The 24,990-nt window shown below is 41.8% G+C and overlaps 2 protein-coding genes across 2 annotated transcripts in view; one reads left to right on the forward strand and one right to left on the reverse strand.

Moving 5' to 3' along the window:
• fancm (FA complementation group M) overlaps nucleotides 1-24,973 on the reverse strand; it is a 106,026-nt gene extending 81,053 nt beyond the window's left edge. Inside the window, exons 1-4 of the mRNA XM_084144242.1 lie at nucleotides 24,187-24,973; nucleotides 23,917-24,089; nucleotides 23,361-23,438; nucleotides 22,939-23,097 (exon numbers count right to left, since the gene is read on the reverse strand). Of these exons, the coding sequence (XP_084000368.1) occupies nucleotides 22,939-23,097; nucleotides 23,361-23,438; nucleotides 23,917-24,089; nucleotides 24,187-24,904 (1,128 nt within the window). The 5' untranslated portion in view covers nucleotides 24,905-24,973. The remainder of the gene's footprint in view (nucleotides 1-22,938; nucleotides 23,098-23,360; nucleotides 23,439-23,916; nucleotides 24,090-24,186) is intronic.
• Nucleotides 630-21,489, forward strand: soul3 (heme-binding protein soul3). Its single transcript, XM_084144245.1, has 5 exons — nucleotides 630-1,230; nucleotides 10,356-10,450; nucleotides 14,730-14,871; nucleotides 14,983-15,166; nucleotides 15,657-21,489. Exons 1-5 carry the CDS (start codon nucleotides 978-980, stop codon nucleotides 15,826-15,828), a joined length of 846 nt encoding a protein of 281 aa, XP_084000371.1. The 5' UTR covers nucleotides 630-977; the 3' UTR covers nucleotides 15,829-21,489.
• Nucleotides 24,974-24,990: the final 17 nt, after the last annotated feature.

A 24,990-nucleotide genomic window follows, 5' to 3' on the forward strand; every position in this document is an offset into this window, starting at 1 on the left:
CTAGATTTGCAATCACTCTGTGGTCGATATCTTCGTCGGAAAGTGCGGAAATGACTCCAACAACTTCAATAAGTTCCTCTGCTTTACTAGCTACATGCTCTGGGTCAGCAGGTCCTGCTTCTACATCCTCTGCTAAGTTTAAAATGTCTCTAACCAACTCCCTGGAAAGTTCACGGAGATCCTCCATTGTTTCTATCCAGGTTGGCCTACTCTACTTCAGACCAAAGCAATGGATCAGACTAGATTCGCGTTAGCCCCGCCCACTGACTTTGATGGGTCAGTTTGACAGTTTTAAGTAATTCATGAATCACTGCAATGCAGGATCATGAAATGTAAATGTAAATAGTGAAATAATTATATATGTATTTTACATAAAATGAATCGGTATTTGAATTAATTAATGATAGATTTAATTACACATTTATGTATTTAATTCTAATTTTAATTAATTAATGACACATTTAAGTAATTATTTAATGGTGTATTTATTTATTTAATTGTGGCACTTTTAGTCCTCCATAGAATTCAGGCAAAGATGTTCAGGTGACTTCAGCATTTATCCCGTCTTGCAGTAGTAGGAGTGGCCAGGTGTCACGTGGTGTTCCATCGTCTATAAACATCAAGTTTAGTTCACTACAGTCCATGGAAAGGGTCGTGTAATGACAGGCAAGGTATTTGTTTTGCAGTCGACGATTAATAATTTCAGTAGAGAAGTTTGAAATGGTTTTTGTAAATAGAATATAGGTTGCACAGCTGTGTAAAGAAAACAACATTGCTAAATGCGTCGGAATAAGCGTCAAGACTAGAGCCCTGAAGTTTTCCTAATTCGAAGTTTTCCTAATTCGGATTTACCTGGATCAGAATTTACAGCATCGGATTGTGACGGATCTACCACCAAACGCTGTCTTTCTTTAGACCCTACAGTACACATTTGCTTTGGAATACGTTTATCTAAATATTTTTTCCAAGAGTGGAGAATGCAGCCAGGTAATTGTCGTATGAACGGAGGTGGTGGACTCGACGGTATCGGTGGTGGAGGCGGCAGCGGATCCTCATATGGGACGATCACGCTAGAGGACCTGGAATCTTTTTCGGAAGACCAACTGTCAGATTCGGGCATTGGAAGTCTGGAAGAGGAGGGTGAGACGATGGAGGACGAAGAGCAGCAAGACAGATTGCTGAGCTACTGGCAGGACGCTGCTCGGGGACACCAGGTGGAAGTGCCTCGAGGTAAAGCATTTGCGATTTAGAGCACACACTGTACATTTCGAATTTAGAAAGTAGTGGATTTTGTATGGGCAATTCTCTTGTGACAATGCTGTATGGACAGCATAAACAAAACGGTTGAAACTGTGACAATTGTGACAACAATAAGAGTGCAAGGTTGGCTACTTTGTTTTTATTTCCTGTTTCATCGATTGACCTACTTATGCGCGAGAGATCAGCCAGCAAGTTCGAACTATTCCTGTAGTCGACGTCATCAAGGTGCCTGACGTTATCATTAAACGGACACAAATGACCTATACTTTTTTCACAAATAGACATACAGCCATCAAATTGAAACTCAAACCATTGTCGACGTTATTTAAACTATCGGTCAATGTTGACGGCTGTCAAAACAGTGCATTGTGGGTAATTTGCTGTGTCCAAGCCAAGAAACGGATACATTGTATCAGCGCTCAAGACAATGTATACAGTCACTCACATACGGTACTATTGTAACTAGGCTAGTTAATGTATACTAAAATGTATTAAACATTTATAATGTACTTGAGCTACATGAAATCCTAGGCTGTGAATAATGCTAGTGCCATGTGTAAAAATGAGGGGCTACATGTAATCGTAACCTAGTAAGATGAGTGCTTGTAGCATAACATGACTGATGTCACTTAACCCCTTTTAAAGCCCCTGATCTTTTTGCCCCTCGTGACCAGTAGAGGCTCTTTTAAAATGATTAACAAACCCTGATCCAACAGATGCCCATTGCCATTTTGGCAGGCATTCGCATGAGGTGCCACTGTTCATATGTCTTCAACACATCATGCCAATGACATTTAAGAAATGCCTCCATTAAGAAATCGTTTTCCTAACATAGAAATCTTGAAGATGATGACAAGTCCGTGGAAAATTGAATTGGGAAAACATTTAAATAAAATATTCAATAAATTGTATTCATCCCTGAGGGACAATAATTGCTGTGCATACAATGAGGAAAATAGGGCTGGTCAGTAAATGTTCAGGTCATCCCCCTCAAGATTGACCGTTAGGTAGTAATGTTCACTAACGCCCCATGACAGGCAAACCAATACAACTGGAATGCATGGATAGTTTTGATCCATAAAATAAATACACTTTAAAAAAATATGGTACTTAGAATCCTAACTGAAAGTATTAACAATTGAAATGTTGAACCTACTCTTTCAGCAAATAACAAAATATTGAAAGCAATGTTTCACGCCCTGAAAATGGCATCACTTTTTAATAACCTACCTCTCAGAAAAATATAGCCAGAATACAGTAATGGCTGAAAAATGCCGCATATAGCAGGGTTCCCTAATTGGCTAAACTAATTGGCTAAACTAAACATCAGGAAAATCAGCTCCAAGTGATTTTTATTGAAGAAATCTGTTCCCAAGTATTCCCACGCATAGAGAAACGTGATCGTATACAAATGTAAGCAAGGTTTGAAATGATTATGTTTTTGTCAAACTTTCTATCTGTTTGGCCTTCTTGAGGTCAATTTGCCATCTACAAATTATTTGTAATTATGTTCCGACCGCCCGACCATCCGCTCAATAAATAAATTGGCCCTAGGCTGAATCTAGTTGATGATCCCTGCCATATAGCCTACAAAACCCCAGGTTGAAAGAAGACACTGTTCTGTTTACAACTTGACTATGGAGAATGTGAATATTTTTGGCCTGAATTTAAACCCCTGTCTATGGTTAACATGAGGCAACAACACTGAGTGACCCAATTCCCCCTAGCCCTAGAATACAGATTGCAGCAGTCTGCACGTACAGTCAAACAATGGATAGGCCTCCTATTGCACACAGAAGCCAGGCGGTTGGTTGTACTGCAACCAGATTTGTACCCAGAACTGCTTATATTACTGAGAGTAAACTGAGCAAAGTTGTTCCTGACATACTACGCCCTCTGGAATGCAGACTGGGTTTGCAGCAGGCAGCCTGCAGCAAAATTACAGGGGGCTAAAAATGTACACTCAGACTGGGCTGTCTATGCAGCTGTCCCCAGAGTAAAGTCAAAACTTCTGAATAGTACTACTGCTGTTCAATCTACATTCTAAGTATCCCCTCCACTACAGTCCAGTAGAGCAGTATGTATGTATGTTCAGTAGGGTACAGTAACCCCATCCTGCAGTCTGGGGTTGTGTTCAGTAGGGTATACTACTAAAACATTTTTGAAAGGAAACTAGCGGTTCTTATTGGACATATCCACAGCCCCTCCGTGTTTGAGTTGGTTTTCTCCAATTTAGTGCCTAATGAACACAACTAGGGCTTTGCGATATATCAAATTAATTAGATTAATTCTACATTTGTTTTTGCGCGATATTCCAAATGCCTATATTGTAAGAATCAAGGTTTTCTGAGCGTTTATGTCCGCTTGTTCTCATGTTGTCCATTTGGTCTCATCTCCTTCGTGTCTTTTGTGCTGTGTGCAATACCTTGTAGGCTGTGCACTTTCCAATTTACACACACACACCAAGCCACTCACAGAAAAACAGATAAGAGATCACTTCTTCCTCTCTGACAAGCGGATTGAACTCGCTATTTGCATTTGAGGTTTGGTCCAACAGAAATCGGTCATATGGAAACCGAAACACATTGGAGACATTATTTTACTATAATAAATAATTAAACCTTTCAAACACGCTTTTTATGTTTCAACTCCTCAAATTGCGCGCAGAACAGACCCTACTAAAACAAGAGTATCAATGAACAGATTCTGGAAAATGTATGATCGGTTTGTCACGCGCGGTTCCGCTAGCAGCATTTTAGCCAAAGACTGTTATGCTAGTTGTCTAGTCTGTGTTTTATAAATGAGCAATAAGCATAAAACAGAATTATATAAGGTATTGGCAAGTCGTTCTCATTCTGAGAAATAAGGTAGACCACTTGATTTCAACATTTGAAGAAAGTGGACAGGCTAACATGCTTTTCAAACAGTTGGAGACAGACAGAAGGATGTGTTCATAACAATTCAACTGTTCTACCTTGTTAGCAAATAGATCCAAGTTGGCTATACTTGAAATATGAAGATTAGCTGGCTACTCACTAGCACATGGGCTTGTGCTTGAGTGTGAGACCTGTGTTAATTTTCTATAGCCTAATGCCTGCTACAAGAAGTTAGTCATTATTATTGAATGTGCATTATGCATGGTTCTGGTTAAATTTGTAATAAAAAGGCATTTTCATAACAGGTTAAACTATTTAAATATAATAATTAAATGAGTGGGTTTTATGGTTGTGGAAGGCTTATATTTAGCCTAGGTATAATTTCACAAGCTCTTAATTCATTAGATTATTGCTGACTGTCTGAAATGCAGTGTATTTGACCTTTTTAAATTGTACAAGAAAGCTTATTTAGGGTAACACTACATGACCAAAAGTATTGAACATCTCATTCCAAAATCATGGGCATTAATATGGAGTTGGTCCCTCCTTTGCTGCTATAACAGCCTCCACTCTTCTGGGAAGGCTTTCCACTAGATGTTGGAACATTACTGCAGGGACTTGCTTCCATTCAGCCACGAGCATTAGTGAGGTCGGGCACTGATTTTGGGTGATTAGGCCTGGCTCGCAGTCGGCGTTCAAATTCATTCCAAAGGGGATTGTCATGCTGAAACAGGAAAGAGCCTTCCCCAAACTGTTGCCACAAAGTTGGAAGCACAGAATCGTCTAGAATGTCATTGGATGCTGTAGCGTTAAGATTTCCCTTCACTGGAACTAAGGCACCTAGCCCAAACCATTATTCCTCCACCAAACTTTACAGTTAGCCTATGCATTCGGGCAGGTAGCGTTCTCCTGGCATCCACCAAGTGAAGCGTGATTCATCACTCCAGACAACGTGTTCCACTGCTCCAGAGTCCAATGGCGGAAGCTTTACACCAGCCAACACTAGGCATTGCACATGGTGATCTTAGGCTGCTCGGCCATGGAAACCCATTTCATGAAGCTCCCGATGAACAGTTATTGTGCTGACGTTGCTTCCAGAGGCAGTTTTGAACTCGGTAGTGAGTGTTGCAAACGAGGACAGAGGATTCTTACGCGATTCAGCACTCGTCGATCACGTTCTGTGAGCTTGTGTGGCCTACCAGTTCGCGGCTGAGCCGTTGTTGCTTCTAGAAGTTTCCACTTCACAATAACAGCACTTACTGTTGACCGGGGCAGCTCTAGCAGGGCAGAAATTTGACGAACTGACTTGATGGAAAGGTGGCATCCTATGACGGTGCCACGTTGAGTCACAGCTCTTCAGTAAGGCCATTCTACTACCAATGTTTGTCTATGGAGGTTGCAAGGCGGTGTGCTCAATTTTATACACCTGTCAGCAATGGGTGTGGTTGAAATAGCCAAATACACTAATTTGAAGGGGTGTCCACATACTTTTGTATATATCATGAATCACCCATAAGTTTGAAAAAAATCAAGACATGATTATTAGGCTATATCGCCCAGCGCTAAACACAACCCAGGTTGAAGTAGGCTAGTGTCGGAGCCACAGGGTAGAAATAAATGCCCTTTTGGTTGGACGTGTAGGCTGCTGAACATTGAGTGATGAGGACTGGTAAATGAAGTTATGGTATGCTGCTTATTGAGTTCCAGTTAGACTGGGGCTGGGGCCCCCACCTGTTCGTTCTCTCTCCTTCCACTAACTAATTGGAGACTTAGCATGGAGCCACCGTTGAGGCATTAAAGGCTTAACAGATGAGCTATAGCCTAGCCTGCTCTGGTTAAGGGAAAGCTTGGGCTATTAAATCCTGTCCTGACATACTGTGGGTTACAATGTTGGAACAGTAAACCTCAGCCGCCCCCACACTTTGTACAAAGTGGAAATATGCTTATTGACATTTCTGATAACAAATATTAGGCTGTACTGTAGCCTTGCACTCACATGAACAATACCCCTTCATACACTAGAGGTCATTTGTTAGGGATTGAGCGCTCAATCACACTATTGGGCTGCAGTCAGTTAGGCTTATGGTTACAAATTAAAAGGAGAAGTTGAAGCAGAGCTCATACGTGGATTATTACACGGCTACAACAGACCTTTTGTCTAGTAGAACATTTGGTTTTGTATTCAGTTAGCGCAGTATGTATTCATTCAGATCTCATTTTAGAAGTAATGTTCTCTACCCTGACACTTGTTTAAACCATGTCTGATGAATACCAAGTTTAAAAAAATATTTTAAAAAATTCGCAATTGCAATATAAGGCCCCACAAAAAATAGCAATAAGATATTTGGTCCGAATTGTGCAGCCGTACAGTATTTACTAAAATACGGTATATAGGGCCCAGCCCTATTCTCTCGTGTTAGTGGGCACTGGGCATAACTGTAATCCATGCCCATCCCTCCAGTAAGTCGTGACGAACTCACTTACAAAACTCAGTTTTGGACGAGACTGACTTTATGACAAATGATCCTATTTACACTTTGTAGTCAATTGTGAATGACGTCATTACTGGTTTTTGTATTAGTAGCTACTTTAAGTAAATACCTGTCGACTTATGCAATACGTTAGACTGGTCACATTTTTCATTATGAAGCTTACCGGTAGTCCCCAGTCACATGGTGTTTGTTTACAAGCACACAACAACGAGAGAACGGAGCCTTGCGAGTCACTCACTGTTGTGCAGCATGCGCCAGGTGATGTAGTTAATATGGAATTCACAACTAAAATGTTTGCCAGCTAGATATCTTATAACTATTAAGTTACCTGTCTAAAATGTTCTAAATGCTCTGCAGTTGTGCATTTGGTTTGCTAATTTAGTAGCTAGTTAGCTATTTTGCTAAGTGGTTAGCTTCTTCCCAAATCAAGCTTTGTTTGGTAACAGCAGAGAATCCCCCTCCTGGATCAAGAGCCTTGCTGTCTAATATTTGTTTTGTGCGTGCAGCAAACTGTGAGTAGCATTTTATTTTGTTACTTGTATAACTTTATGAGCTGGGATGTCTGTCCTGCAAATACTTTAGGTCAGAACTGTAAAGAGTTTGAAATGCACTTGTTAGCATTCTCTAAGGGATTTTACATGTACTTGTTAGCATTGCTAACCTTCGGATTGCAGAGGCTCAGTGGGGTTTGAAAATAGCGCCCCTTGTGTTCAGTTTATTACCGAACATCCCGGGATGACCATCTGGATACAGTCCAAGCCTAGAGATTTACCATTCAAATACATTATTACCATTGCGTTATGTAGTTAGATTGTTTTTACCAAAGTCATTGTATAATTGGTTCATTAATGCATACATGGCTGCCTCTGAAAAATTCTGACCTAAAACATTTCAAATGTAATGATATTTAACTCAAAAGATGCCCACGATTGAACAGAGCAGTAGCTGAGTTTCTGCCTGGATGAAGTGACTTTGGCTAATATGCCTTCTTTTTTTGCTTTTGTATAGTTTTGGTATCGAGTATTGTGATCGTATCGGGTATCGTGTTACTAAACCTGGTATTGTGACAACACTAATCCCGGGACTGCCCAAGCCTACTGAACACTATAGGCCAGGGGTTCGGCCCACGACCTCATTTTGATCTCTGAAAATTCTCGTGACCCCAACCATGTGAAAACAACTAATGTAATTAATAGCCAATGTTTACTTTTTGATTTGGGGCAATGGCAATTAATTGAAAAACATGAACAGTATTTCTGATTGTCTTCTCAACTCACCATCACATACTTTTAAATGTGGGGCTATGACAGTCAATTGCAAATTAGTCTGACGTATCTTATCTCACCACCACTAATGAGATGGGTGTGCTTGATGCATGTCGTGTAGGAGCTTTCCAAAGTTAGGGGGCATGGCCGACAGTGTGCACCTCATCTCTGCTGTCACATCTAACCTATTTGGTTTTAATGCAGATAAGCGCACTGAATCCAGCTTCACACAGATATGAGCTGGCGAAGGGTACCATGAGTTTTATGGCGCTTTCAAGACAACTGGGAGCTCTGAAAAATACGAGGTCAAATCATGACGTCACTGATATTCAGGTCGGAAAGTCGGAGCTCTAAAATGAGGACCGTGTTGGAATTCTGAATTGGATGACCGTTCAAAAGATTTTTCCCAGTCTGAGCTCGTTTTTTCCCTCAGAGTTCCCAGTTGTCTTGAACGCTCGGAAGTCAGAGATTTCCGAGGTCCTAATTCCCATTAGTTTGGACCGCTGCATTAATGCTCAGCGGGAGGTGGCAGGGTATTCCCTTTAAATCAAACAAAAACTCCTCAATAGTGACCTGTGAATGCGTTGTCAGCAGCATTCGGTCACATGACAGCTCGATCAGCTGTTCGATTTCACTTACCGGCATGTCAAACAGATTGGGAAGTAGGGATGTAGCTCAGTTGGTAGAGCATGGCGTTTGCAACGCCAGGGTTGTGGGTTTGATTCCCACGGGGGGTATGAAAAAAATAAAATATGTATGCACTCACTAACTAAGTCGCTCTGGATAAGAGCGTCTGCTAAATGACTAAAAAATGTAAAAATGTAAAAAATGTCCCAAAGTGCTCTTTCAAGCTTTGGAGGTGAGCAGTCATCACTCGTGTGGGAAACTTACGGATGATGTTTTCTGTTAGAAACATTCACAGCTGAAGGAAGGGGGGCATGGTTCGCTTTTGAAAGACTCTCTCCAATAAGAATTCTTTAATCTGATCTGAATCCACTGACCCTAGTCAATCATCTGTAGAATGTTTTTGTATTTCCCCTGCATGCTTGCGTTCAGTTCATTTAGTTCACCAAATATGTCTGTTACATAGGCAAGGAGACACATTTTCTTAAACAGAACGTCAACCAAGTCTTAAAGGTTCCTCTCTTAATGTGAAAAATATTTCCAACACTCCCCCTCGATAACCACCAAGCCTCGGTGTAAAATAGAACATTGCCATGCTCTGATCCCATATCTCCACATAGTTTTGTGAACAGAAGTGCGTGCAGTGGATGTGGTTTGATGTAGTTTACAATCGAAGATAATTCTTTTGCCGCCAGTTGCTCTCGGTGTATCATACAATGCGTTCATATGGCAGAGGGAGACACATTCCTAACTTGAGCGCAGAGGCCTGCCCGCTGTCCTACCATAGATGGAGCCCCATCTGTGCAAAAGCCCACCATTCGATCCCATGGAATCAGTTTTTCGTCAATATAGCCACGCAGCACACTGAACATCCCCTGTGCGTTTTTATGCTTGGGATTCGTGAGACCGAACAATATGTCCTTGTGAATAGCATCCCCTGACATGTATAGCAAACAAAAGTCAATTCATGGGCATCTCGGCCCTCACAGCTAACGTCCATTTGGAGAGCATAAGCTGGGTAGTTTGAGTCGTTCAGAGTTTCCTCTTGATTGCTAGCAATAGCATAAATTGTTTAACAGTGTTAGCTGACAAAGGTATTGATTTGAGTTTCTGTGCCTCTGCACATTGTTTTCACCATATCAATTGCGGCCGGTAATATCAAAGTCTCTGCAATAGTGTGTGGTTTCATAGCTTAGTGGGCCTAGCCATTCACCTTGGGAATGATTCATGTGCAATGGTCAAGTACAGCCTTTTCCCATTATCTAATTTTATCTTTCAGATTTGAATAGTTTTCGATTTTTAAGGTTAACCACATTAATGATTTTGAGATACAAAGACGATATTATAATATATATTTGTGTATATTATTCCCCTTCAGGATTTTGAAAATTCTCCCACGACCCCATTTTTATATCGGGCGACCCCCACATTGGGTCGCGACCCCTAGTTTGGGAACAGCTGCTATAGTCTATAGACTGCAATAGGAAACCAATACTTCTTGTACTACTACTAGCTACAGTCATGTCATAGGGGTCTATATTTCAGTGCCTTTGCCTTTACTAGTTTGACCTTTATTAGGCAGATTGCCAGACAATACGTTTTTCTGAATCTATGGAGCCCAAATCAGGATTGGAAATGTAAGAATGGGCTGTTTTGTTAGTAGCACTACAGCATTGTCAACAAGCATACAACCCGACTCCACATTTGTTGTACTTGAAGGTAGGGTTGAAAAATTCCTCACTCTTTCCCAAATCGTCTGAAGGTCCCGGACTATGGCGACCCTACTTGAAGCAACTCAATAAAAATTAACCAAGTCTTTGTTTTTCTCTCCAAAACAGACATGGCCGAGCCCATCCAGCAGATCACCAGCAACAACGACGGCCAACACGACCGGGAGCGCGTGCCCTTCACGCTCATCACTCGTAAGGAGAAGGCAAGTCTATCATCGTGACAAATTCACCAACAAACAATATCTACTCTGCCAGCCAAGCAATAAGACTCATTGTAAAATGTGTGGTCCTGTTTGGCTGAAGGGATCACACATACTAAAAATGTATGCACACTAAGTCGCTTTGGCTAAAAGTGTCTACTAACTGGCATTTATTAGGCCCTTCTTATTATCGGACAATTCACACTAAATTGAAGGCAATTTCAAATTAAATCCGATTTTATTTGTCACATGCGTCGCAGAAAACAGGTGTAGACTAACAGTGAAATGCTTACTTACGGGTCAATTTCCAACAATGTAGAGTTTAAGATAAGATACAAAATAAAAGTGACACAAGGAATTAATACAGTGAATAATGAACACAAATGAGTAAAAATAACATGGCTATATACAGGGAGTAGAAAATAACAAAGCTATATACAGGGAGTACCAGTACAGAGTTGATGTGCAGGGGTACGAGGTAACTGAGGTAGCTGTGTACTGTACATATAGGTAGGGGTAAAGTGACTAGGCAACAGGATAGATAAGACAGTAAGTAGCAGCAGTGTGTGTGTGGCGTCGGTATACAAGCACACTTTCAATTTGGTGTCTACTACAGTAAGTTTGCATCAGTTGAAATGCAAACATCCTTCAAGGAACAGTGTGATCTAGGCCTAGGCCAATTTTTTGCCCCAAGCCTGTACACTTGTAGGACAGTTAAAATACTTCATATTCATCATCTCCAGCACCACCCAAACATCAACATGTGAAAATTGCAAGTTTCTAGGTTTACTTCTAGGAAGTAAAAGAGATGGGGGAATATGACGTCGGTGTGCATCGTGTGATTTAACCAATTATGAGTAGGCATTGCATACTAATTGAAAACACTCTAGCTTTTTTACTACAAAACATAGAAACGCGCCATATTCACAAAGTTGAAATCGGAAGTTTACATACACTTAGGTTGGAGTCATTAAAACTCTGGAGGAAACAGGTACAAAAGTATCTAGGTGAAAAATCTGTCGATGTGCCCTTGAGCAAGGCACTTATCCAAAGCGACTTACAGGAGCAATTAGGGTTAAGTGCGTCTGCTAAATGACAAAAAAAAAGAAAAAACTATTCTGTGCTTCCAACTTTGTGGCAACAGTTTGGGGAAGGCCCTTTCCTGATTCAGCATGACAATGCCCCCGTGCACAAAGCGAGGTCCATACAGAAATGGTTTGTCAAGATCGGTGTGGAAGAACTTGACTGGCGTGCACAGAGCCCTGACCTCAACCCCATCTAACACCTTTTGGGATTAATTGGAACGCCGACGTTGGCCTAATCGCCCAACATCAGTGCCCAACCTCACTAATGCTGTTGTGGCTAAATGGAAGCAAGTCCCAGCAGCAATGTTCCAACATCTAGTGGAAAGCCTTCCCAGAAGAGTGGAGGCTGTTATAGCAGCAAAGGGGGGACCAACTCCATATTAATGCCCATGATTTTGGAATGAGATATTTGATGAGCAGGTGTCCACATACTTTTGGTCATGTAGTGTAGATATCCTTGATTTTATGCTATTTTCTTACTGAACAAGAATGAGGCCTTGCCCCACCACCAAAAGGCAGATAGTGATGAAACAGAAGCGATTAATAAAAGGATGACAACCAAATTCCGTCGTCTGAGAACTGATCACTCGCCATATTAAAGTTCCCCAAGGACTGAACACCGCTTCTGCGGCTTATCATGTTTAAAATCCTGGTCGCAGTGCCAACGCATTTTCACTATCACTGTCAATGACAACCACATTTCTGTTGAGACGTGACACAAAAGCCAAGTTGTGTTTACAATATGATTAATGCCGATGTAACAGGGATTGCCATTTTATTTTGGATAGGGGAATAAAGACAATCCCCTCAGCCAATTCAATGAGCCTCTTAGTCACTTGGGGAAAGTAAAAATAAAATGGTCCAACTGGCTTACCTCAAGTCAGTTAGGGGGTTAACTCTACTCTCTGGCCAAGCCCTAAGGTCGATGTCCGCACAGAAATCTAATTGGCATAAATCAATCCCCATAACAATCCGTCAGTTTAAGCTAGAGATCAGTTGTTTTGCATTGGATGCCGCACTTCCACATCTGCGGTGAAAGGTGACAGAGATAGAGCAGTGTTTGTGAGACCATGAGACATCCCGAAAATCGGTCTTCTCACAAATTGTCTGTAGCGTCCGAACAGTATGGGCTACACACTAATATGACCCCTCTGTGAAAAGGCGACCCCTTTGCTCTAGGACGGTTGTTTTGCCCACAGGCCTCAGGACTCGTCTGAAGGTCCCCCCGGTACCAGTTGGGAAAAAAATGAATGGAAGTATATATGTTTTAGTGACAAAAAAATAAATAAAAAATCCAGATCTTTCTTATCTCAGATATAGGACAGACACTTCAGAACAAACTTCCTTTAGATTGTTTTGGGGGGGACTGTTATTCCATGTAGTAAATCTTATTCAATGCGTTTGTATGGGCTATTAGCAGTAAGGCCAAATAACATTTTTCCAGCACATTTTTGGTACATATTTTTTGATACTTCAAGAAGTCTTAAAATTCAAAATCAAATAGCTAAATGATCCTTGGTATGACCATATAAAACAATTCCACATAGTTTAGTAGATTAAAAATATTTCTTTAACCTGTCTCCTCCCCTTCATCTACACTAATTGAAGTGGATTTAACAAGTGACATCAATAAGGGATCATAGCTTTTACCTGGATTCACCTGGTCAGTCTGTCATGGAAAGAGCATGTTCTTAATGTTTTGTGCACTCAGTGTATACATTATTTGTACCATATATTATGAGGCATGTCCAGAAGTTGGAGAAGTTTTCATTTTTTTAAACAGCTTTTTCCTAAAAGTCATTATGCGCACTTCTATAGAGAAAAAATAATAGTGCATTTGGAAGGTATTCAGACCCCTTGACTTTTTCCACAATTTGTTACGCTACAGCCTTATTCTAAAATAGATTAAATAAAAACCATTTTCTCATCAATCTACACACAATACTCCATAATGACAAGCGAAAACAGGTTGAGAAAAATAATATTCAGACCGTTTGCTATGAGACTCTAAATTGAGCTCAGGTGCTTCCTGTTTCCATTGATCATCCTTGATGTTTCTACAACTTGATTGGAGTCCACCTGTGGTAAATTCAATTGATTGGACATGATTTGGAAAGGCACATACCTTTCTATATATAAAGGTCCCACAGTTGACAGTGCATGTCAGTGCAAAAACCAAGCCATGAGGTCGAAGGAATTGTCCGTAGAGCTCCGAGACAGAATTGTGTCGAGGCACAGATCTGGAGCATTGAAGGTCCCCAAGAACACAATGGCCTCCATCATTCTTAAATGGAATAAGTTTGGAACCACCTAGACTCTTGGCCACCCAGCCAAACTGAGCAATCGTGGGAGATGGGCCGTGGTCAGGGATGTGACCAAGAACCCCATGGTCTCTCTGACAGAGCCCCAGAGTTCCTCTTTGAAGATGGGAGAACCTTCCAGAAGGACAACCATCTATGCAGCGCTCCACCAATCAGGCCTTTATGGTAGAGTGGCCATATGGAAGCCACTCCTCAGTAAAAGGCACATGACAGCCCACTTGGAGTTTGCCAAAAGGCACCTAAAGGAAGCATGGTGAAGCATGGTGGTGGCAGCATCATGCTGTGGGGATGTTTTTCAGCGGCAGGGACTGGGAGACTAGTCAGGATTGTGGGAAAGATTAACGGAGCAAAGTACAGAGATCCTTGATAACCTGCTCCAGAGCACTCAGGACCTCAGACTGGAGCGAAGGTTCACCTTCCAACAGGACAATGAACCTAAGCACACAGCCAAGACAATGTAGTAGTGGCTACGGGACAAGTCTCTGAATGTCCTTGAGTGGCCCAGCCAGATGCCGTACTTGAACCCGATCGAACGTCTCTGTTGAGACCTGAAAATAGCTGTGCAGCGACGCTCCCCATCCAACTTGACAGCTTGAGAGGATCTGCAGAGAAGAATGGGAGAAACTCCCCAAATACAGGTGTGCCAAGAAGACAAGGGCAATTTTAATCAATTTTAGAAAAGGCTGTAACGTAAAACAAAATGTGGAAAAAGTCAAGGGGTCTGAATACTTTCCGAATGCACTGTATAGTCGAGTGGTTGCGGCTGGGTTATTAGGAATTGCGGGTGAACAAACAGCTGATCCGCACATCACTAATAGTGACCCAGCCAAATGCATGAGCCTGAGCCTTTGTTTCTGTGTGTGTCTGTCTATACAGTGTGGGGACGTGCTCTATGAGAAGCGTCACTATGAGAAGGCCCACTGGGCGTGCATCACGGTTCACGAGGACACCTACGAGCAGAGCATCTGCTACGGCTTCATGAAGCTCATGAGATACATCTGCCAGCAGAACTCCTCAGGTGAGTCCCAAAGCAGCGTTTACAGGAGTCATTGAATCTATATTCTTCTAAAGTCATCCTTGTTTAGCCAAATCTACTGCAGACTCTTGGTTGTTCATGTCCTGTCCTTAGGTACCTATCTGGGTATGACCATCCCTATCCTGACGGTGATCCGCACGGACGAGAACCACTCTGTCTTGTCCAGTGACGTCACTGTGGCCTACTACCTGCCCACAGAATACCAAGCCCAGCCACCCCAGCCTTCTGACACAGAAATAAGTATTGAGGAATGGCCTGCCACTATTGTATACACAAGGTAGTAGTTTGCAATTATTTTGTGCTGCCTGATACATTTTATGACAATACAATATGGATACGTTAACATCAAAATGTATTACTGGAGCCACTGTCAGTTTGAAGCATGAACAAAGTTCAGTTTCAAGCAAATTGTTTCGGCCTGCAGTTAGTTAGCTACTCTATTGGACACAAACATTTGTTAAGTCAGTCACAAGAGACTAACTAGCTAAAGTTATTTACATTATTTCAGTCAGTTAGCCACCACGCCAACACTTTTTTGCTAGACATTATGCTTCCAAAAATGACAGTGGCTCCAGTTGTTTCCATTTAGCCTATTGTGATATTCACTTTCATAGCATATTGGACAATCTCAAAGCAGTCTATTCAAAAGCCTCATGGGAATTTAAACAGCAGAATGAGTAGGGAGGTTAAAATACCTTCAAAAACGCACACCTCCACTACTTGAATCAAATCTCATTCGATTCCTATGTGCCCCTTTCTCGCTCCAGGGCCTTCGCTGGCGCCACGAACGAGGTGACCATCATCAACGAGATCCGCACCATGGCGGAAGTGCTCGACTCCCCCGCCGTATGCGTGAATTGCTCATTCATCGTCGCCGGCTACACCAACCCCGCAGCGGCAAATCGACAGAATGAGATTTGGTTCCTGGAGCGACCTTGAGGGCCAGCCTAACCTTGAAATCTCCTCCTGAACTTGACCCACCCAACACCCCCGTCCTTATCGGACCCTACCGATTCACCCCTAATGGAAACCCCTTCCTGTTTTAGAGAGAAGAGACTTAGGGAATTTGCTGAAAAAGGTCCTGATTACCAGTTCTGTGCAAGGCTGCATCATTTGGGTCCATTAACCTTCTAGAGTCTAAACCTGGAAGAGGGGGGTTCTATTAAGCTAACATATGGAATTGTTTTCAGATGGTCATACGAAGGATCATTTAGATATTCGATTTTAGGACCCAAAAATATATTACATTATCTGATGAAACATTTAATTTGGACTTCCTGCTATTAGCCCACAAACGCATTGAATAACAGATTCATACAAGGAAAAACATATAAAGGAAGTTTGTTTTGAAGTGTCTGTCCTATATCTGAGAGATAAGATCAGGAAACTATTTATATTTCTTGACATATTTAACCCCTTTTTTAGACACTAAACTACTTCCATACACACTGAGTGTACAAAACATTAAGAACACCTTCCTAATATTGAGTTGCACCCCCCATTTTGCCCTCAGAAAAGCCTCAATTCGTCGGGACATGGACTCCAAAGTGTTCCACAGCAATGCTGGCCCATGTTGACTCCAATGCTTCCCACAGTTGTGCCAAGTTGGCTGGATGTCCTTTGGGTGGTGGACCATTCTTGATACACACGGGAAACTGTTGAGCGTGAAAAACCCAGCAGCGTTGCAGCTCTTGACACAAATCGGTGCGCCTGGCACCTACTACTATAGCCATTTCAAAGGCACTTAAATATTTTGTCTTGCCCATTCACCCTCTGAATGGCACACATACACAATCCATGTCTCAAGGCTTAAAAATCCTGTCTCCTCCCCTTCATCTACACTAATTGAAGTGGATTTAACAAGTGACATCAATAAGGGATCATAACTTTCACCTGGATTCACTTGGTCAGTCTGTCATGGAAAGAGCAGGTGTCCTTAATGTTTTTTACACTCAGTGTATACTTTATTTTACTTCAATTAATATTTTTTAACTGGTATCGGGCTAGGCTTGTGGGTGTCCTAAAGCAAAAACAACCAACAAGTATGTGTTCGTGAGAGACTCACCTTTCCATAGAGGGGTCATATTAGTGTGTAGCCCAAACTGTTCGGACACTACAGACAGAAGTTGGCAGATCGGCGGTACCGACTTCAGACGAGTCCCATGACGCTTGTGGGGGTCGTAGCGCAAAACCACCGACGTGTTCGTGAGCGTCTCACCTGTCCATAGAGGGGTCATAATAGTTTGTAGGCCAAACACTACAGACGTTTGTGAGAAGACTGATTTTTCGGGATTCCTCATTATCTGACAAACACAGCTGTAGCTCTGCCACCTTTCACCGCAGCTGCGGAAGAATCGGCGGATGCGGTTGATTGAGACGCAGCCCATGCAAAAAAATATATTTGGAATTAATTTTTATGGGGATATTTTTATTATGCTAATTCGATTTCAGTGGGGCCGCAGAAATTGACTCAAGGGTTAAGACCTTCTTGATAGGCCAACTAGTGATTTTACTCTGCACCTGCTGTTCTCATCACATAGTCTTGACCTCCTCCGAAGAGAGAGGAGCCAAATGACGTTTACGTGATGTTTTGTGAAAAGTGGGTGGATATCTAATTATTGAGCCAGTTACACTGTAAACCTTGAACTTGAATCTTTACCAGGCAATTAACAATCCTGAACGATGACACCTATTCCAGTCAGCATTGGGGAGGGATAGGCCTAATTGTAATCTTCACCATGATAACTACCAACTTTAGACCATTTAATGCAATAGGAGGGTGGATTTATCAGCAGTGAAAAAGTGTATGTAAAGCAGGCCATTTTATTTCTGTCAAGGAAACACTGAAGATGCAAAATAGTGACATATAGAGAAACACAGAACTGTATAAACATGTACAGTGCTATGAAAAAGTATTTGCCCCCTTTCTAATTTTTTCTACTTTTGCATATTTACATGAAAATTGCTAAAAAGCAACAAATTGGAAGTTTTGGAATGGCCTAGTCAAAGTCCAGACCTAATCCCAATTGAGATGATGTGGCAGGACTTGAAACGAGCAGTTCATGCTTGAAAACCCACACGTCACGGCGTTAAAGCAGTTCTGCATGGAAGAGTGGGCCAAAATTCCTCCACAGCGACGTGAGAGACTGATCAACAACTACAGGAAGCGTTTGCAACCAGAACCTAATATTAGATAAAGGGAACATAAGTGAACAAATAACAAAAATTTCAAATTTATTTCATAAGCAAAGTTATGCAACACCCAATTCCCCTGTGTGAAAAAGTAATTGCCCCCTTACACTCAATAACTGGTTGTGCCACCTTTAGCTGCAATGACTCCAACCAAACGCTTCCTGTAGTTGTTGATCAGTCTCTCACGTCGCTGTGGAGGAATTTTGGCCCACTCTTCCATGCAGAACTGCTTTAACTCCGTGACGTGTGGGTTTTCAAGCATGAACTGCTCGTTTCAAGTCCTGCCACACCATCTCAATTGGGATTAGGTCTGGACTTTGACTAGGCCATTCCAAAACTTCCAATTTGTTGCTTTTTAGCAATTTTCATGTAGACTTGATTGTGTGTTTTGGATCATTGTCTTGCTGCATGACCCAGCTGCGCTTCAGCTTCAGCTCACAGACAGATGGTCTGACATTCTCCTGTAGAATTCTCTGATACAGAGCAGAATTCATGGTTCCTTCTATTAAGGCAAGTCGTCCAGGTCCTGAGGCAGCAAAGCATCCCCAAACCATCACACCATATTTATGAAATAAATATGTAATTTGTGTGTTATTTGTTCACTTATGTTCCCTTTATCTAATATTAGGTTTTGGTTGAAGATCTGATAACATTCAGTATCACAAATATGCAAAAGTAGAGAAAATTAGAAAGGGGGCAAATACTTTTTCATAGCACTGTATTTAAACAGTCTGAATGTATAAACACTAGGGTTGGGCAGTATCCAGATTTTCATGTCATCATACAGTCCTTCTCTCATCCCGGGATTTACGGTACTACCGCCTTAGTACACAAGGGGGCGCCAAACTAATAGCGAATTTCAAGAGGCTGCTAGCTAAATATGCTAACGAGTGCAAACGAAAATAAACTACTTGCAAAGACAGGCAATCCAGCTCATAAAATTAAACAAGTATAGGTAGTAGCTACCGAATGTCATTTTTGGTGAGTTTGGACATTTACGAGCGAATGTGAACGAGAGACATTATGCAAATGAACAAAGTTTTGACGCATGCTTCTCATAAGGGAAAACAGCTAACTAGTAAGTTAAACAGCTGGACTCACAAGCTCCAGCTTTCTCCCATTGTGCTATTTACAAACAAACATATGACTGGCTCAACTGTTCTGGGGAACTACGGTAAGCTTCATAATGTGACAGGTGAAATGAAGAACGCAATCTGTTTTATTGCCTAACATATTGCACAAGTTGACTGCAGGTATTAACTTAAAAAGAAGCTACAAATATTCAAGAAATAGTTTTGATGATATTGAAAAACCATCCCGTGGCTTTGTCCAAATACCCCGCTATACCGCCCAAGCACGGTGAGAAAATAAAACATTTTTAAAAAGCATTACTACAAAACCAAAATCACTGACCTTTGCTGTATGACAATCAAGCATGCTATCTGCTGCATACTACATTTCTCTATGCTTTTTCTGAGAGTCAATACATTCCTCATTCTTAAAGCCAGGATTTTTTCTGCCATTGAAATCCTTGGGCGGGTTGCCTAAATCCAAACTGTGAAAAGATATATATTCTTAGGGAGAGGAAATAACTTTTTGGGGGATGGAAAAATGTTTTCAGTGTAAACTTAAACGACTAAAACTAGATAAAGTATGTAGAAAATATAATGGACCTATATATTTTTTTATATTTCAGAACTAACGATCACCTAAAAAGGAAAAAAAATACAAATTCCAAAAACAATGAATTTAGCAGTATAGATTTAGTTGAGCAAAAGAACACTGCATTAGCAATGGCAAAATGCATAGAACTGCAGGAAATTTGCTTTAAAAGGTAGACTCAGCTAAATGACGTTGCCACGAGCAGCAGCGCAGATAGAGATGAGCGAGATGAAAGACTTTGCTCTCACACAGTCACACACAGTATGTGCATGGGTTCGCTTCACACCCTTACAGCGTGGGAGCCACGGGACCAAAAGAGAGGAAATTGACCCACTCTGCTGTTTACTTTCTGCATCTACGTCATATCGCTGAGTCTACCTTTAAAACTGCAACATTTCTCAGCTGCATGGCAAAATGTGTAGAATTGCTGGAAATTAGCTTAAATGCAAAAGATCTGCTACAATGCCAAGATGGGGAAATTCAGCCACACCGACAGCCTAACCGCGCCCCTGCTACGCCCCCAGCCATGTCTACCACCTAAGCCCCTTTTTGATACAGGAAAACCCCTGCTTAAAGCCAAGATGTTCACAAACTACAATATTACCTCTTTCTGTCTCTCTCTTTACATACTGTTCCAATCCAGACATCGCTTTGTGTCAATGTTCTTGCAAGTTACCTGGCACTGCTGACGACAAACAAGTGACATAGATAAGAGAGGAAATGCATAGAGCACTTAAATAAAGCAACCTATCGTATACACACCGATATGTGTTTTGTATTTCTATTCTAAGTAAGAAAAGGTAATAGTTTTTTAGTTCACAGCATTATTAGGGTTCTATACCCAATTTAACAAAAATCCATTCAAACTCAAAATAACATTTTAGGAGGTATTTTCTATCTTCACAAATATTTTGTAATAAAACCAATGACTAAGAGGATTCATTTAACATAAAAGGTATCTGTATCATATCTATTTTATTGACTCAACAATATATAGGAAAGATTTATCATTCTTGTTTTAGAGGAGAATTAGTCTTATACTGCTGAACACCGGACTGTATATTAAAGTAGCTGTGATAAGGTAGCCAGTCACAGACAGTCCTGTATGGTAACTGTACCTTGCCAAATCATCACTGTGTGAAGACTTGTTCAGGAGATCATCTTTCTCATTGCCTAGTGTGGGTTAATGACCATTCATAACCATTATTTCACCACATACCGCATTCAGCAGCATGTAAACTAACAGGATCTCAATCACTTCAAATCGCCAAGTCCAGTCTAAATGTAGTTCTGAGAAATCATCGTCCCCAGAACTTTATGATCAGTGTAGTAATATTATAACACGCACCTTTAACCAAGTTGTTCCAGTGGTGGTTATTAGGCTAACTGTTTGGCCTTTGCAGCTTTTTACACTTTAGGCTAGTTGTTTTGCTGCCCGGAATCAGAGATGAGGTAGACACCAAGTGGGATATAATGTTAACGTTCTTAATGTGCACAGAATTGGAGCATGCTTAAAAGATTTGAACTCCACCACGTCTAACTAACAGACTGGTCATTTGGGAACATCCAGTTGGAGGGGATGCAATTTGGGGTATGGTTTGTAATTACTTCAGTGATTTGTAAAAGTGTTCTGTACAGTAAACATTTTTGATGAAGTGCAACGATGAGAGCTGTGGATTTCTTGATTGTTTTGTTAAAATGTTTGGTTTCCTTTCTTTAAGAAATAAAAATGGTATTAAATCTTCATTGTGTGATTCCAGCCAGGATGGTGGGGATAGATATTTCCCAATAATAGATCAAATCCTAATAATAACCTAGACTACCAGTATACAAAAAAGCTTGATTTGTCATGTTCAGACACACGAAAGCAGATCCACTGCTGTAAAGTATAATTTCAAACCTATCTGGCAACAGTGAGCATGGAAATGGCACCATTTTGAAGGCTATTCAAAACCTTAAGGTGAGATGGGGGCATATGAGGTTACTAAGCCCCAGCTCAGTGCTGTGCCTGAGGGAGCAGGAAATCTCCAGAGGGAACATCTGCCATGTACTGCCAAATTACTTGATTCACACCCACAAACACACATCAAGTGTGTATGTTTCTTTCATGAGATCAAAATACATAACCTACAAAAGACGGCATGGGAACAAATATTCTTCCCCATGACAAGGGAATAATTGTGGGCTCAGTTACTGTGTGAAACACAATCCCTCACAAGAGGGAACCATGCACAATATATCAAAATATTATGTAGGCTCAGGCTGTCACATTGATATTATGCAATGAGGTGCCCAGGGAGAGGCAAACCTACTACTGTTAAGTTAGTCAGTGTTGAGGGCAGTCTAGACCATGAAGGAGATACTTGCTGAGGAAAACCTACTTTGAGTTAGTCAATGTTGAGGCCATGGCATCTTGTCTAGACCATAAACCGTGAGAGTAACTTAGGAAATTCAGCACATCATACGAGAGCAGGTGCACCAACTACAGGCAGCACCACACGGGTTCAGTCTCCTCCTCGCCAGAGGCTGTCTGGAATGCTGGATCATGGGGAACACCTATCTGAGCGTTCATTTGTCTGATTCCCCTAGCAGCCAGTCACTTCAGCTCCAGTGGTTTGACGGCTGTTGACAGTTATTGAGGTTGGAGGTACAGTGCTGGTGGAGTAGCTGGTGGATTGACCCTTTGCTCTACAGCCGCAACATTCTACCACTCCAGCCAATTGAGACAGATTAGTCTGAAATGGGCACTACAGTACAGACGGCTCATTTGCACTGACAAACAATGACGGACCACCACAGTGCACCCTGGGATGCAGCTTTTCACTATATAGTTAGAAATAATGAATTAAGTTGTACCACACAGAGGGCAAAAGAGAACGTTTACTTCCAAGTAGGGGTCAGTTTAAATAACAACATCCTGCAATAACACATCTCAGCCATAAGATGGTGGCAGTGCACCAAAACAAATGTCACATGACCCAGGGTCAAAAGGGAACCAGCCTCAGAGGCCACTCCTTCACCACAAAGTTCAAAAAGCTAACGAACATAGACATCATTATTGTGTTTTGGAAGGCTCTACGGCTGTCATACAGATAGGAACACTGTCTACCTTTCTAGTTGACATAGGCTACATCACATTTCCAGGAAAACAATCTGTGCCACCAAGTCTGATATGAGAGGATCTATGGTGCCTACCTGTAGGTAGAGTGCCTGGTGCCCGGCCAGCGACTCCCCCAAGGGAACCACCACCTTCTCCAGGCTGCGCTGGTGGGAGTGGGCCTGGATGTCAGGGCTCTCTTCAGACCGCAGCTCAATGTGGGAGATCAGAAGGTTGGATATGACTTGCTGCACAGACTGTAGAGGAAGACACAGTCAGGAGTGAGTTGATAGATTTCTAGGAAGTAGGCAATTTGGGTGATAATACTACATAATGTGAATACTATTGAGGTGGAATATAATTTCTGTACTCTTGTAAATGGTTGAGGTGGTACATCATTACATAATGTCAGTGCATAATGTCATGTTAGTCCATTGAACACATTTTTGTAAGCGTCATAAGGTCAAAATAATAGTGGTAAACATCCTCAGAGTGCTGTGGAAGAGGCTGTGATGCTCACCTTCGTGTCTCCACCTGGCGTGGCGCTGAGTGCCAGGATGCGAAACTGTTGAGTCTGGCTCCCCAACTGTCTCACCACCTGAGGAGAGAAGCAGTCACAACATGCTATTATTGCTGCAATTTAACTGGCATTAGAGAATAGCTTTAAGGAGTCACAAAAACAATATCTGAGAAATAACATGGCGGCTTGATTGGAGGTATTTTTCTCATGAGGTGTCTCTTAAACAGGCACCTCTGTGCTGTTGATATTTATTGCTGCCATCTCACTGCCAAATGAGGACCACAATGAAAATAAGCCTCTGGGCTTTATTGTGTTTTCTTTTATGCATGTCATTGTGTCACCTGCTCAACCAGCCTACTACTTTTAATATTCTAATAAATTCTATCAATCAATCGATTCCTCTGGTGGTAACTGGTGCCAGTATCAGTTATTGAACAGTGGTGAAATAGCTTAACGACCTCTGATCTGTAATGGTGCATTACATAAATGTAAAGCTCAACACAAACTTCCTTGGTTAAAGCAGAAACATTCCCAGGTATGGTTAAGTGTTAGATACCTGGCAATAGGCATGATTCCCCAGTGCCTTGTGAGCCTCGTCAATCACCACACACCTGACCTGCAGCGCGGGGCAGGTGTCTCGAGACAGGTCGTTCACCAACACCTGGGGAGTGAGGAAGAAGATGCGCCTGGACCTCCACAGTTTCTGCCTCTGCTGAGCCTGCGTGCTCCCTGGTGGAAAAGGAATGGAAATGTCAGACAAGACATGTTTTATAGCCTTCCCATGGCCCTGTTTAAACACTTTTAAGATACATGTGTGGCAACTTACCTGTCAACTCTGCCATGTGTGTCTGTGGAATACCCATCACTTTGTAGCACGCTTCTATTTGTTGTGCCACCAGCGGTTTTGTTGGTGCCATGAAAACGATCTTTCCAGATGGATACCATCGATAAAAGTTGTACATTACCACAGCAGCAATGAAAGTCTTGCCCAGGCCAGTGGGGAGGCATACCAGCGTGTTCTGGAATAAAGCTGCCTCTGATATCTTTAGTTGGTAGTCCCTTATGGGATAGTTGGTGGGGTAGATCCATACCTTTGCAGAGGAGCTGTCAAGGCCAGGGAAGTCTTTGTAATATGTTGATCCACTTGAGCTTATCTGTGTGAGACAAGTGCTCTCAACATTTGTTGTGTGTTCACTATGTTGTCCAAAGTTTCCATCAATTTGCAAAGATTTTTCTGACTCGTAAACAGCAACTACCATTAAATCATCATCTTCATCAGCAGCAACCTCCTCGACATCTCTCATATTGCTGTCAACTGTGGACCCCTGACCAAATTCACCCCATAGCGAGTTACGGAGCACCGGGGGCGGCAAAGTTATATCATTCGCCCTCTTCTGAGTCTTGACAGAGGCTGCTGTGCTGCTGCTGTTTGGGGTTGTTTTTCGCCGTCCAGCAGACTTCTTTACATTATTATTTTGACTAATCTTTTGCGGAACCGATGCTCCCCAAGTCTGGAACAAAGTCATTTGGTTCACACCACTCATTTTCGCGTGTGGCGTAGATTTTTAGCAAGAAGCCATGCGGAGACCGGACAGCCAAAGATTTTTCGACAGCAGTGGCGGTACGACAT

This window comes from Coregonus lavaretus (assembly GCF_964263955.1).
Source record: "Coregonus lavaretus genome assembly, chromosome: 27".
NCBI classification, from domain to species: Eukaryota; Metazoa; Chordata; class Actinopteri; order Salmoniformes; family Salmonidae; genus Coregonus; species Coregonus lavaretus.